Source organism: Coturnix japonica, chromosome 6, assembly GCF_054131305.1.
Source record: "Coturnix japonica strain WE chromosome 6, WE-NBRP24, whole genome shotgun sequence".
Taxonomy (NCBI): domain Eukaryota; kingdom Metazoa; phylum Chordata; class Aves; order Galliformes; family Phasianidae; genus Coturnix; species Coturnix japonica.
In genome coordinates this window covers 23,787,241-23,800,728 of record NC_140668.1, presented here as the reverse complement: position 1 = coordinate 23,800,728, position 13,488 = coordinate 23,787,241, and the positions used below count along the sequence as shown (strand labels likewise).

Genomic DNA, 13,488 nt, shown 5'->3' with positions numbered 1-13,488 from the left:
GGATGTGGGACGCTTGTGAAATCAAAGCCTCCACATGTCAGCATCCATCCTGGCTGCTTATTCAAAGCCCCCAGCAGCAGCAGCCTGGCCACGCAGTCCTCCGGAGCAGGGAGTCCCTCTGCTGCATCTGCTCCTCCAGGCAAAAGCAGAGAAATCCAAACCACAGAGAGGGCTGTGGATCACCCCACCCGGCTCCTGCCAGCCTGCAGACCCCACTGACCTGTCTGTCCTCAGCCCATCTGCTCTGCAGCTCGCTGCCCTGCACGCTGGGATGCAAGGAGACGGAAGCTCACTGCGAGGACACACGGGTGAGCCGAGGAGCTGGACCGCCACGCGACAGAGGGGTGCAGCACAAAGCATAAAAGCAGCAGCTCTGCCGGCCTGGCTGCTCTGCCCTGGAACGCAGCATGGGAACCACTGCCCAGTGCAAATCTGTTCCTCATTATCCTCCCCGGCTGCTGACTGATGCCGGCTCAGTCACCGACGACTTTCCTTGCGGCCTAGGATGGCTCACATCCATCAGACAGGAGGCTTTTTGGGGCAGATTGGGGCTGGCATCCATCCCTCCAAGGTAATTCAGGAGTGACAGTGAGTCGTCACCTCCACTACAGGCTTTTGCTGAAGGCAGGGGATGGGGGTGGCTGCAGGAGAGAGGGGGTGCGGCGGTGGCACTGGGGCAGCAGGATGCTCTGAGCCTTATCCCAGATGGTGGCTGGTGGCTGCAGAGTGATGATGAGCTGCCACCGTGCCATCCTCTGTCAGATCATTGGCAGGTTTGGTCACCAAGAGCTTGGTAAAGATGCTCAGTGATAGATCTGGCACTGAAACATGCCTGGGGTGGGTGAGTCCCTGTATGAAGTGGGTGGATTGTGATGGGGTTCTCATGCAGCTTCTCCTTCACACCCTTTGACCCTCCTGAAATGGGGTTTGGTTGGGTCACAACAGACCTGCTGCTTGGCCTGAAAAGGGGTGATGTGAGGTTGTGGCTGTGCAACTCCATGGGCAGAAGGTGGATACAGGAGGGAACGTGCAGATAGCTTATACCAAACAGGCCAGAGGAGAAGCCAGCCCCTTCCCATCTGCATTCAAGGTACTGCCTGGGGATATCAACAATCCTACAGAGCAGTACAGGATCCTGTGCTGCAGATTGCATGTCCCACCGCTTAATAAAAACCCTCCCCATCCCCACCATCAGCATCCCATAACACCAACCAGAAGAGGCTCCCAGGCTTGTCTTGGTCCCATGCAATGAGTTACAGGAGGGTGGGAGCTGAGTGCCCACACCAGCAGAATGGAACAATGAATGGACTGAGGTCTCCAAAATGTGTCCACCCACACAAGCTCAGCCTGAACGCTTTGCCTGAATTCATGTTTGCCTTCCCCCTGTTCTCACGTGTATGGCCAAAGGCTCTGCTGTGATTTGTGCTTGCTGGAAAACTCGGGAAGAAGTGGGAGGTGAGAAGCTGGCTGCCCATTCAGCAGCTTCCCACCACTTACGGCCGTGTAGGTCATTGTGCAAACATCACATGAGGGAACCAGAAGCGCTCCAGAGATGGAGCAGAATGAAGAAGAGTGTGAGGTGTCCTGTGGGTCAACAACACCATTGCTACAGCAGAAAACAATAAACTGGCAGTTCAAGAAAAGGATTATTCCCCTCAGTTTGATGCCTAGCTGCACGCCAGCTCCAATTCAGGGCTCCTCAGAGTAAGATACAGATCTGGTCAGTCTATTTCTGAAGCTTACCTATGGGCCCAGTACTCATTGTGCAATGGGAAGGCTGTGATTTTGAGACACTGTGCAATGCTGATATGGGAGATGGGCAGCACCGACCCTCACCCACAGCCTGGCTCTTGCATCCTACCAATACCCCATTGCTGGCACTGCCTCCCACCCTCTGCTGATTTCACAAGTTCTGGGAAAAAGGGGGAAACTGGAGGAATGGGAGAAAGTAAATCGTGGTGGAAAAAATGTGCGGATCTAATAGCAGTGCTGGGAGAAGCCTGTGTGCAGAATGGGCTGCAGCAGTCAGACAGCTCCAGGATGGGGTTGCTTATAATAACAGTCAGAGGGTTGTATGTTCTGGGTTACAGCCTGACAAGCAGCTAATTTGTTGAGCCTCGCTCCGTCCTGGAGAAGCAGAGGTTTGGGCACATGTGCTCGTGGTTTGGCCCGGTTTTTGTGTTTTTCCACTGAGGCACTTTGGTATTTTTAGGCTGTAAGAGACGAAACTGTGCTGTACTGGAAGGAACAGCACCGTGCAGGCAGGAAAGGGAAAGACAGAGATTGGAGGAAGAGAATAAGCACTGACAAAACCCCACGGGTGCAGGAGGGGCCGCAAACCAACCTGGAGGAAGCAAAGCATGCAGAGGTCCAGACCGTGCCACCTGCTCCAGTTCTGATTTATTGAACGTTACAAAATACTCTGCAGATAGTTTCACATTAAAACAATATTTCTTGCAAATAAGGTACTAAGTCTGGAGTTGTTTGTGGCACCCGTGGCTACAGAAAACACTGACCCAGCTAGAGATTCAGTATGGCCCAATATCAGAAATCAAAACTGGGAGAAGGCATACAAGAAATGCAAAACTATATAAAAACCTTTTAAAAACCTCATGCTCCAGTTGACAGGGCAGGTACAGAGCAGAACGACCTTGCTAGGAGTACCAGGTGCCACCACCTTGCCTGACCCATTCACCCAGTGCACTGAAATATCCCATGACGCCTGCAGGCCCAGCACCCCAGGTAGCTGCAATGGGCAGCCATGTGCTTGCTGTTGGGTGTTAGCAGCCCAGACTGGAGCATCTCCACTCCAGGGGTCTCCTGTGCCCAGCTACACTGAGCTCTGAGCAGGTCCTGGGGAACAAGATCCTGGGGTCCCTTTTGGGTGGGCTCTGGGATGGCTGGGGGGGGCAGAGCTTTGCAGATGCACTCAGCTCTCACCCATCTGCTCTCACCCACCTCCCCTGCTCCTGCTTTACATTCAGCCCTGCTGCTCCCCTTGGTGCCCTCCCAGCTGACGAGCCCCAGGCAACTAGAGGGACTGGGATGCAGGCAGGATGAAGGGTGCCATGCAGGGCTGCCGTCTCCTAGCAAAGCCAGAAAACAGAATGCTGCAGCCATGGGGAGCACACCTGGATGAGCAGAGTGGGGCTGGCACAGCCAAACGAGTGCCAGATGAGTCCCTGTGCGTATGCAGCCTGGCTCCTGGTGGAGCCAAACCTCAGTCCTGAGAAGGTCATGGCTTTGCTTCTGCAGTGCCTCCAGAACCCAGGGGATGGAGCTGCAGTGGAAAGGGGCTGATCTCTGCTCTCCCAGCTGAGGTCCATGTGTGCTCTGAGCAACCTGGCTCCTGGAAGCCAAAGGCCGGGTAGGGATGGGCTGTTGTGCAGCAGCCTCCTGCAGAGGCTGGAGGGTCAGTTGGAGGAGCCCATCAGCCAGATCCCCAAACCTCACGCTGGTACAGCCACAGGCACTAAGACCACTACTGGGAGGAACATCTCTGGCCTCCCGGTGCTGTGAGACAGGAGACAAAGACCAGAGAACAAGAGAGCCAGGTATGGGGTCCGTGCCCCCTGGGTGGATGGGACCGGTGTCTGCTCTCACAGCATCACACCCATCTATCTACCAGCCTTGCATCAGCATGAGCAAAGCCCCCAGAGCTCTCTGGCTGCTCCTGGAGTTGGAGGAGACACGCAGAAGCTTCATGAAACACAACGATGGAGCAGCTGGTGGGTGGCAGCCTGCCCCGCACGCCGTGCATTTCAGATGTGGCTGGCTCTGCTGAACGCAAGCCGACGGTGCTCGGCGGGGGGCGGCCCCCTGCCCTGCTCCTCTGTGCCCATCAGGGGCTGCAGCTCCTGCTGTTCCACACCCTCAGGGCTGCTGTCGCTCTTTGACCTGCTGCTCTTGGATATATGGCTGGGGAACTGGAAACGTGAGACCTGCTCCGGCGTCGCCTGGCTTGCTGACTGTGACTGCCTCTCCAGCATGGGGCGGGCGAACCTCCTGTTGTGTGCTCCTGCCTCAGTGCCTGGCGGCGAGGCGATGCTCTCCAGGGAGGAGATGCTTTGGTTCCATGCTTTCTGCATATCCACTGGCACGATTTTGGTGGTCTCCGAGGAGATGTAAACAGCCAGGTCAGCCTGGTCTCCTTTCCATGGCAGCTCCTTCTCTGCCAAGGTGGGTGATGGTGGGATGATGCAGGGGCTGGGGCAGACGTCCAGGCTGCCTGGGAGTGCAGAAGGAAGAACAGAGGGGGATATTGCATGGCTCCTGCGCCTTCAAACCCTGGTACTGATGGGGACCCTTCTGATCTGGCCCATTTTGGAGGCTCTGTTGTGCCTCCATGGCCAGAGAGAACAGCAGCTCTCCCATTTGTGCTCCATTCTCTTGCCCAACCCAAACCAACCTTGCTCCATAGGCAGAGGAAGGACTGGCATGCCTACCTTGGGTTGTCTTTCCCTGCAGAACCTCATCGGTGGCACGAGCGATGAACACGATCCCTTCATCATCCTCTCTCTCTGTCTCTGAGCTATCGCTCTCCTCCTCATCAGAGCTGACCGTCACCAGCACAGGAGCTGCAACCACACAGGGGATGTATGGAGGATGGATACCCTAAGAGCTGCCCCCCTGCACTCATGGGAGAAGGACTTGGTGCCAGCACGACCCCAGTGCCACCAACCACGAACAGCATGCTACTGCCATCCCACCCCAATGGGTCCCCTTGCAGGTTCTGAGAACCAATCCTGCCACCTCCTTACCCGCTTCCTGCCAGGGGACATTTCTGTGTGTCTTCCCATTGGGTGCATCGCTGGGCACAGGGATGTTTTTCTGCAGAGGGAGACGGATCTGAATGGGACCCAACCCCGCCTCAGGCTCTGGAGATGCCAAAGCCCTGCATGGACCCCACAGGACCTCAATGCCCCATATGAAGTAAGGGTGCAGGGATTTGGGGATTGCTTGCCTTCTTCCTGCCCTTTTCCTTCAGCCTGGCTTTGCTCTTGGAAGAGCAGACATTGTGCTTGGTGGACTTGAAGGTCTCCAGGCGCCTCTTCATGTTCTGCCGGAAGATTTCTTTGTCTTGGCGCTCTTGTTTATCTGGAGAGATGAAGTGACGGCTGTAGCTGGCCTTGTACTGGCCGAGGGAGAGGCAAAGAGACACAGGGTGAGCAGCCAGCCCCGCGCAGCACCCTCCATCCCTGCTCCTGCTGCAGGCAGCAGCGCTCACCCGCCGCCGGGGTTTGTAGAGGCTCCCGCGCAGCACGTGGTGCATGGCTGCATCCTCCTTGTCCCGCCGGCTCCGCACCGTGTCGATCACCTGCAGGTCCAGGCAAGCACCGCTCCCGCTCTCCCTCCTGGGGAAGTGGAGCATCCCAATGGATCTGGCTCATCCCAATGGATCCGACCCACCCCAGGGATGATGCAGCTTAGAGGGCTTAGAGGGATGCTTGCACTCACAGCAGGTTTGTGACTGACGACTCTGACATGGACGTGCGGCTGGGCATGGAGGGCAGTGCCAGCTTGGCAGCTGACAGCACGTGGCCACCCTGCGGGACAGAGATGGGCTGGAGGGGTCCCCACCACCTCACCAAGTGAGACCCAGCTCTCACCACACACCCCTACCTGGTCCACAAAGCTGATGGCGTCACGGATGTTCAGCTTGTAGTAGACATCCCAGATCTCATCCCGCAGCTTGTAGGCAGATTTCCTCATCAGGAGCTGGCTCAGGTACTTCTTGTCAAACTGCTCCCACCTGCAGCAAGATGGACACGTGGGTGGTTAAAGTCCCACAGGGGATGGGGTGGATTGATACAGTGGTCACTGGATGTTTTCCCATACAAAGTACGCAAAGCATGAGGAGAGAAGGCTGTGCCTGGGAACACCCTGGCAGAGGATAATGGGAGGGGATAAGACTAAGGGGAAACTAGAGACCCAGTGACAGGCACAGGGCTGGAGCTGTTGCAGCTGCCCAGACAGAGCTTCCCTCCAGGAAGCAGGCTCTCTGCATGCTTTTCCTGTTGTGGTTCTGCAGACAAAAGTTTTAACAGTTCCTTCCTCAATATCCAGTGCGTCTCCATCTGGGGAAGCACAATGACATTATGGCCACCATGATCCTGCAGCAGCACCAGCATGGGCAATGCCACCTTGTGTCCTATGCCACCTCTGCCCAACCTCTCGTTAGGACACTTCTGGAGCAGTGGTTTGCACTGTACCATCCGGATGGATGGACATACCCCTTCCTGGTCCTGCTGCCTTGCCCACAGAGGACCGTCCCCCTTGGGATGTCCCCAGGGCTGCCATACTGCCCCATCCAGACAAATGCCAAACAAGACACTCACTTGTCCCGCCAGTAGTGGTAGCCATGGTGTCCCACGATGTCTTCCACTGCTGCCAGGATGTGGTCAAAGGCCTGGAGTGAAGAGAAAAGGGTGAGAGCAGTGGAGGGTGACCCAGGCTAAGCATGCCTCATCCTGATGCTGCAGGGAACACCTACATGCTCATGTAGCTCCTCATTCAGAGTGGGTTTGTGGTGGTCACTGCGCTTCACCTTCAGCCACGTCACCAGTGGTTTGATGGTGAGGCCCTAGAATGGCAGGAGAGGGCATGGGAAAGACTGGGAGGGCAAGAGGATGCACAGATAGGGTGTGAGAGCAAAAGGAGCATGAAGCAACCAGGAACATTGGTAGTGTCAGCCAGGTGCAGCGTTCCCATTGTGCTTTGGGTCTGTGTGATGGCACTATGAGGACATGACACTTGGTCTCCAAGGCTGGCATCTGCCCATGGTGCTGCTCCACAAGGGCAGAGTGCCCGTTCTCACCTGCACGATGACAGTGAAGAACACCACCACGATGGTGGTTGCCACAAAGTAGTCCTTGGCTTTCACCTTCGCCTCATCCAGCAGGATGACCAGGGCGAAGGCAACGGCTCCACGGAGGCCACCATATGACATGACCACCTGGTCAATCCTGTCCAGGGGGATGAGGCGGAAGCGGTTGAGGACGTAGGTCTGGAGGACAACACCTGGAGAAGAACAAGGACAAGAGATGCCACCAGAGCCCCATAGATGAGGCAAAGCCAGAGCCAGGAGCCACTCCTGGTAACTGCTGCTTTTTGGCAAGAAAATAGCTGGGCCAGCAGGACAGACTGACCAACAGCTCTGAAGAGCAGGATGAAGAACAGGGTGCCCAGCACCAGTGCAGTGTCCCACGTCCACTTGGAAGTGTCCACAGCTGACATGCCCAGAAACATGAAGATGATGGTCTCTGAGCTGCTGGCCAGCGTCTTCATGGTGTACTTGACCGTGGTGCGGGATTTCTGGGAGATGTTGGCTTCCACATACTTCTTGCAGCAAATCCCACAGAAGGTGACTCTGCAGAAGGGCAGAAGGAGCTGGAATGACTCTATGGTGAGCACCCCTGATTTCCTGGGGCTCCCCGGTACTCACGCCAGGATGGCAGACAGCGAGACCATCTCAGCAGCCAGGTAGGCAACATAGGCCAGGAGGAAGACGAAGAGTGGCTCGATGATGCGCACACGTTTGGTGAACCTTGTGATGAGGGCCAGAAGGAAAGCGAAGAGCAGCCCCACGGCCGTGCCCCCCAGACTCACCAGGAAGAAGGAGGCTGAGGGGAAGAGGTTGGGTTGTACCTTTGGTGAGACCCCTTGCCAAGCCCTCTGCTCCCACCTGACTCCCCACCAACGCATCCAGCAATGATGGCTGAGGTGGCCTTAGTGATTCCCCACAGCACGACAGCCCCCATGCTCCTCTCCCATTCTCTATGCTACAGGAAGTGCTAGTGGGGCACGTACTCACCTACCCCCTTCACGTAGTCTGTGGCATGGATGTGTGCTGGGCCTAGCTCCACAAAAGAGTTGAAGACCTTGTACAGCACCTGCAGGCAATGCAAGTCCTTTGGGAATGGCAGAGGAATTCCCTACTATGGGAGGGGCAGCACAGGTGGGCAGGATAGGCCCAAGTATTCCCCTGAAATCAGCACAGTGGAAGGACCCAGGCGTTGCCCCCAATCTGGGGATGTCACCTGCACCCTCTGCCCATTCTGGGGGATTCCAGTGCCTGGACCACATTGGGCTCCACTTACATAGGATCATAGACTGACTTGGGTTGGAAGGGACTTTTATGGGTCATCCAGCCCAATCCCATGGCATGGGCAAGTCACAGAATCCAAAGAATTATTAAGGTTGGAAAAGATTACTAAGATAACCAAGTCCAACTCCAGCTTACCCCCAGCATGCTCACTGCCCATGTCCCTCAGTGCCACATGTCTAGTTATTGACCACCTCCAGGGATGGGAACTCCCCCACCTCCCAGGGCAGCCTGTTCCAATGCCTCACCACCCTTTCTGGGAATAATTTTTTCCTAATATCCAATCTGAACCTCCCCTGGTACAAGTTAAGGCCATTGCCTTTTGTCCATCTTTCAGTACATAAAGTTGCCCAGAGCCACGTCAACCTGATGGAGAACACCTGCAAGGATGGGGCACCCACAGCTTCTCCAGACAACCTGCTCCAGTGCCTCACCACCCATTAGGACTGCGGGAACCCCTGGCTCCAACTCACCACAGTGACAGCATCATTGAGGAGGGACTCGCCAAAAACAATGATGAAGAGGGTCTCATTTACATGGACCTCTTCAAAAACTGCCAACACTGCCACAGGGTCCACAGCTGAGATGAGGCTGCCGAAGAGCAGGAAATCCATCAACCCAGCTTCCACACCTGGATCTGCTGGGACAGAAGGACAGAGGTGAGGCAGGTCATTCTCCCCAGGTGGGGGACTGTGTAGGTGAAACAAGCCTGTCCATCAGACCTCTGGGGTCTCCCTAAGGTGATGCGGGGTTTGGCACATGAGGGAAGAAGTGCTTGGACCAGGCACTAACAGGTTCCTCCAGGCACAGAGGAGCTCAAAAGAAGGCCCATGCCAAGCAGGGCCAGCAGCTCCAGCCGAGGACAGGGAACACGGCAGCGAGCCAGCAGAGCTAGCCAAGGTCGGCGACAAAAATAGCGAAGACATGAGTCAGCCCGGTGCTGAGAAGGTCCCCTTTGTCCTCCACACTTGCTGGTCCTGACAGAACATCATTCCCAGCTCCTGAAAGCTACGGGATCCACGCCAGGGCTCTAAACTTGGGCATGTTTTGCATCTTCCCACCCCTTTAGGTGACGTGGGCTCCCCCAGCACCCACCCATCAGCCCTGCTTGGTGCAGGCCCCAGAGTGCGGTGCCGGTGGTGAAGGAGTTCCAGAGCGTGCCCACAACCGCGTAGGTGAGGATGGCACCAATGTTGTCGAAGAACAAGCGGCTGGGCATGAAGTAGCCTGAGTCCAGGACGATGGGGGGCAGGAGGAAGAGGAAGAACATGTTGGGCTCCAGCTGGTATTTGGGTTTCTTAGCCACGGCCAACACAATGCCACCCAGCCCCAGCCCAAGCAGGATGAGGAGGCAGCTCTCCGGCACGACGGATGTCACCTTCCTGGACAGGTGGAACACTGGAAGGGAAGGAAGAATGTGAGCATCAGCCAGATGGGCACATGGACAGAGCACCCTGGGTGGGATGCTGGGCTCCTTCCCTCCCTGGAATCCCATAGCTCTACCCAGCCCAGGGTCTTTTCACCAATGTTGTAAACCTTGAGGGAAGCTCCAGAACTGGCTTCCATGTCTCTACTGCCCGTGCCTGTCTGCTCTGAGCCTGTCCCAGATCAGGATTTCAGGTCCTCCACCTCCCAAACCACTGCTATATAAGCCAAGCACTTGGGCATTTTGCTTGTTTGGCATCAGTGCTAAAAGGAGCAAGGCATCACTGAGCACGTTTACAGTGCTGCAAGCAGTGCTGGCTGCTGTTCAAGTGAGGCATCCTGGTCACAGGAACACAGTACCCCACACAGGGATGGGGACGCACAGCCCTGGTGACGGGGTGACCTTGTTTGCAGCTGTCTGAGCACGCAGGTGGAGCAGCATGCAAACACTGCAGCACGAGCGCGTCGGCCAGAGAGCTGGGTGACCTACCTGCATGCAAACACAAAGTATGCGAGAGCTGCGGATGAAGGGATGCTTGCAATAATCAGCTTATGCCAGCAAGCCATGAAAGGGGATGTATTTAATGGAGCAAGCTGATCACACCCTCATATTCATATATTAGCCCCGTGGCAGGGAGCCTGGTGGCACAAGGCCACATCATGCCAGCCAGCAGTGGGGACATGCTCCTTGTGGCAGCCTTGTCCCCATGTAAACCCAAATCATGGCACCCTCTTGGCAAAACCAGCAGGGCAGCCCACAGATTCTCCTGCCTCCCATCATTGAGGTCTTGCTGCTGTCACTAGTGACATCCCAGGGCTATGGCACAACCTGGCCATCAGATGAAGCAGTCATAGGATCATTTAAGGTTGGAAAAGAGCTCCCAGAGCCCCAAGCCCAACCACAGCCCACCCTCACTGTGCTCAATGCCCACAGTCCTCAGTGCCACCTCCCACAGCTCTGGGACACCTCCAGGGATGGGGGCTCCCCCACCCCCTTGGGCAGCTGTGCCACTGCATCACCGCTCTGTTAGAGAAGAAATTGTTCTTAAAATCCAACCTGAACCTCCCCCGGTGCAACCTAAAGCCATTACCAGGAACCAGGAGGCAACTTGTCCTCAAGTAAAGGGACATCGCAGCCTCCAGACCATCACTTGGCTGCCCTGCCACCACCCCGAATCTCAATCCTGAATGTTCTGGGTGAGAGGAGCCCATTGCTTGTGCCAATCACCCCACCAGGAGGAAGGATGCACTGATCAAAGAAGTTCTCAGCATTGATGGGAGAAGCCCTGCATGCACAGCCAGGGCATGGGAATGCTGCTGGCTTTGTTGCTCTGCACATTGCCGCCCTCACATCAAATCCCAGCACACGAGCTGCTCTGCAGCAGGGACGGGTGGCAAGAGCTCTAATTTTACACCCGCTAGGCAAGAATTTCAGCATTAACGTTCCCACAGCAACAGTAACTCAGCCACATGTGAATTAACTTCAGAGGCATCATCCCCGCTGCAGACATCCCCAGCACGGGATGTGCCATGGGGAGGACTTGAGGACAATCCCAGCTCACTCTCATGGAGCTCGGGGTCAATCATGGAATCATTAAGGTTGGAAAAGAAAGCTGAGATCGTCAAGTCCAACCACTGACCCATCAGCACCGCGCCCACTGCGTCCCAGTTGGATCAGAAACACCAAAACCAATCAGCAGTGGGAGCAATGGAGTCAGGTTTGGATGCAAAGGGAGAAGGCTGGGACCTATAGTCCCCTCCCTTTCTGCAGGTGAGAGGTGGCTGTGGGGCAATGCTCATCACTTCTCCTTCCCCTCTTCCCTATAGCAAACAGAGCAGTAAAGGCAGCAGAGCCCGGATGACGCCTCGCTGTGCAGGAAGCCAAGTCTCAGTGCGGTTTTCTCCGCCCCAGGCATTTGCCTGCTGCTTGCTCGGGGCACCCCAGCATTGTGATGGTTTCCTAGAACAAGAGCCTACAGTCTCACTTCCCCATCACACAGCGCTGGGGACGCTTCCGCCCCTGCAGTCACAGGGCTGAGAGCTGGCAGCAGCTCTTCTGCACCAGCCTGCGCCCAGCACACAGCGCTGCCACCCCTGTCCCCATCTCCTCTGGTGCCCCTGGGCACAGTGGGCACAGCAGTACCAGGGCTAGGAGCAGGGGGAGGATGCATCCCCAGGCCATGGGATGGCTGGTTGCTGTCACATTGCTGCCACCAAGCATGGTGCCCTGGGGCTGTGCCCACCGAGGTGGCACATGGTGGCTTCTCTCCCCCCACAGCCAAACGTGGAGCAGGGAAGCACCAAGGGAAACCCAAATAGATGAACTGCCTGAGAATGAGGCATGGAGCCAGAGCTCCTGTCTGTGTGCTGCACTCGGCAGCTGGAGGTGGCACAGCTGCAGGCAGAGGGCTCGATGCCTCAGCTCGTAATTTATTCCTTGCAGAGGTTTAGCTGCGAGAAGGCCGAGGGAGGATGGAGCGTGAGGTGCACAGCCGTGGGTTGGGTGATGCTGGAGCAGGAGGAGGGCGGCTGACAGTGACAGCAACACCCTGCCCTGGGTGTTAATGCATCCCCGCTCCCCCAGCAGCACTTCAAGAAGGACACCCGCTTCAAGGTCACTGTCACACCTCCTGGGTGCCCACTTAGTGCCACATGGCTCCGGTGTGACCCACCAGCGGGGACCCACCAGCTCCGCTCCCAACCCTGACAGCAGCACAAGCAGCTCTGCAGCTCATCCCATGGGCTGTCCCCTCTGTGCCCACGCCGGGGGCCACCGGCGTGTCCCCTGTGTGCCACCAGCCAGGCTCTGCTCTGTCACCGCCCATCACACCCCCATGGCAAAGAACGATGCGTGACCCTCCGTGGGCCACCGTACACCTTGCTTTCACCTCCCGGGGACCGTCCAGCTGCACGCACCGCCCCTCCCCCCGGTGTCAGCCCACCCCCCCGCTGTCACCGGTGCCCATCCCGGGGCCGTATCACCCGCGGAGCCCCCCGTCCCGGCGGCACTCACCGATCTTGGCCAGGCTGGCCACCAGGATCCAGGCGACCACCAGGCACGGCACCTGCACCTCCTGCCACTGCCACCGCAGCAGCTCGGCTCCCGCCGGAGGGACGGCGGCGGGGCCGGGGGAGGCCGTGGGGCCGCTGCCCGGAGGATGCATGGCCCCGCACCTCCGCCGCTCCGCAGCTCCGCCGGCCCCGCCGCGACGTCACCGGCAACGGCGGGGGCAGAGCCCGGCCCGCCCCGCAGCGCCCGCCCCGCCCCGGAGCTGCTCCACCCGCCCCGGTCCCCAGCGATGTCCAGGTGTCACCGTCACCTGCCTCGGTGCCGCCCCCGCAGCCGCCGCGGTCTCCAGCGCTGCCCGATGCCACCCACACCTGCCCCGATGCCATCCCCGCCCACCCCGGTCCCCAGTACTGCCCCGGTGCCACCTCCGCTTGCCCCAGTCCACCACACTGCCCCAGTGTCACCTCCATCTGCCCTAGAACCCAATGCTGCCATGCTGTCACTTCTGCAGTCCCACCTGTCCTGGTCCCCAGCATCACCCCGTTGTCACCTCCCGGTCCCCAGCACTGATCCTCTCACCCCAAGCAGCACCTCTATGCCACCTCACCCCAGTTCTGGTCCACTGGACATACCCCAAAACCTCCTGCCCCTCAGTGCTCTCCTGGCACCTGCCTTGGTCTCCCCTTCACCACTGATCACCTCCATCACCTGCCGTCCTCTCCATCCCTTGCTACCTTCTCCATCATCTGCTATACCCTCTATCCCCCTGCTGTTCCTCCATCACCTGCTATACCCTCTATCCCCCTGCTGTTCCTCCATCACCAAGTATCCCACCATCACCTGCTGCCCCTCCATCAAATACTTTCCCTTCATCACCTGCTACCTCTCCATCCCCCTGCTGTCCCTCCATCACCTACTGTCCCTTCTATCCTCCTGCTGTTCCTCCATC

At 57.5% G+C, this 13,488-nt stretch overlaps 1 protein-coding gene across 3 annotated transcripts; it reads right to left on the bottom strand.

Moving 5' to 3' along the window:
* Window positions 1–2,381: 2,381 nt before the first annotated feature.
* Window positions 2,382–12,754, bottom strand: SLC9A5 (solute carrier family 9 member A5). 3 transcript variants are annotated; one of them, XR_014947737.1, is made up of 16 exons: window positions 12,543–12,754; window positions 9,200–9,502; window positions 8,578–8,741; window positions 7,814–7,892; window positions 7,445–7,622; window positions 7,149–7,369; window positions 6,818–7,020; window positions 6,494–6,583; window positions 6,339–6,409; window positions 5,623–5,752; window positions 5,458–5,546; window positions 5,228–5,354; window positions 4,964–5,097; window positions 4,761–4,830; window positions 4,446–4,577; window positions 2,382–4,228 (listed from the first exon to the last, which is right to left on the bottom strand). XR_014947737.1 is itself a non-coding variant. In XM_015873891.3 (16 exons), exons 1-16 carry the CDS (start codon window positions 12,691–12,693, stop codon window positions 3,762–3,764), a joined length of 2,646 nt encoding a protein of 881 aa, XP_015729377.2. In that variant the 5' UTR covers window positions 12,694–12,754; the 3' UTR covers window positions 2,382–3,761. The 3 variants fall into 3 exon arrangements, 2 of the variants coding, with proteins under 2 accessions (XP_015729377.2, XP_032302997.1); XM_015873891.3 differs by having other exon boundaries at window positions 4,964–5,134; XM_032447106.2 differs by having other exon boundaries at window positions 4,964–5,134; window positions 7,818–7,892; window positions 12,543–12,746.
* Between the last annotated feature and the right edge of the window lie 734 nt (window positions 12,755–13,488).

Excerpts from the sequence above, each read along its gene's own strand:
- SLC9A5 (XM_015873891.3), bottom strand. The coding sequence starts at position 12,693 with ATGCATCCTCCGGGCAGCGGCCCCACGGCCTCCCCCGGCCCCGCCGCC. Across the intron at positions 5,355-5,457 it reads TCGTCAGTCACAAACCTGCT|GAGGGAGAGCGGGAGCGGTG; the intron begins GTGAGTGCAAGC and ends CCACTTCCCCAG. Across the intron at positions 4,831-4,963 it reads AGGAAAAGGGCAGGAAGAAG|AAAAACATCCCTGTGCCCAG; the intron begins GCAAGCAATCCC and ends CTCCCTCTGCAG.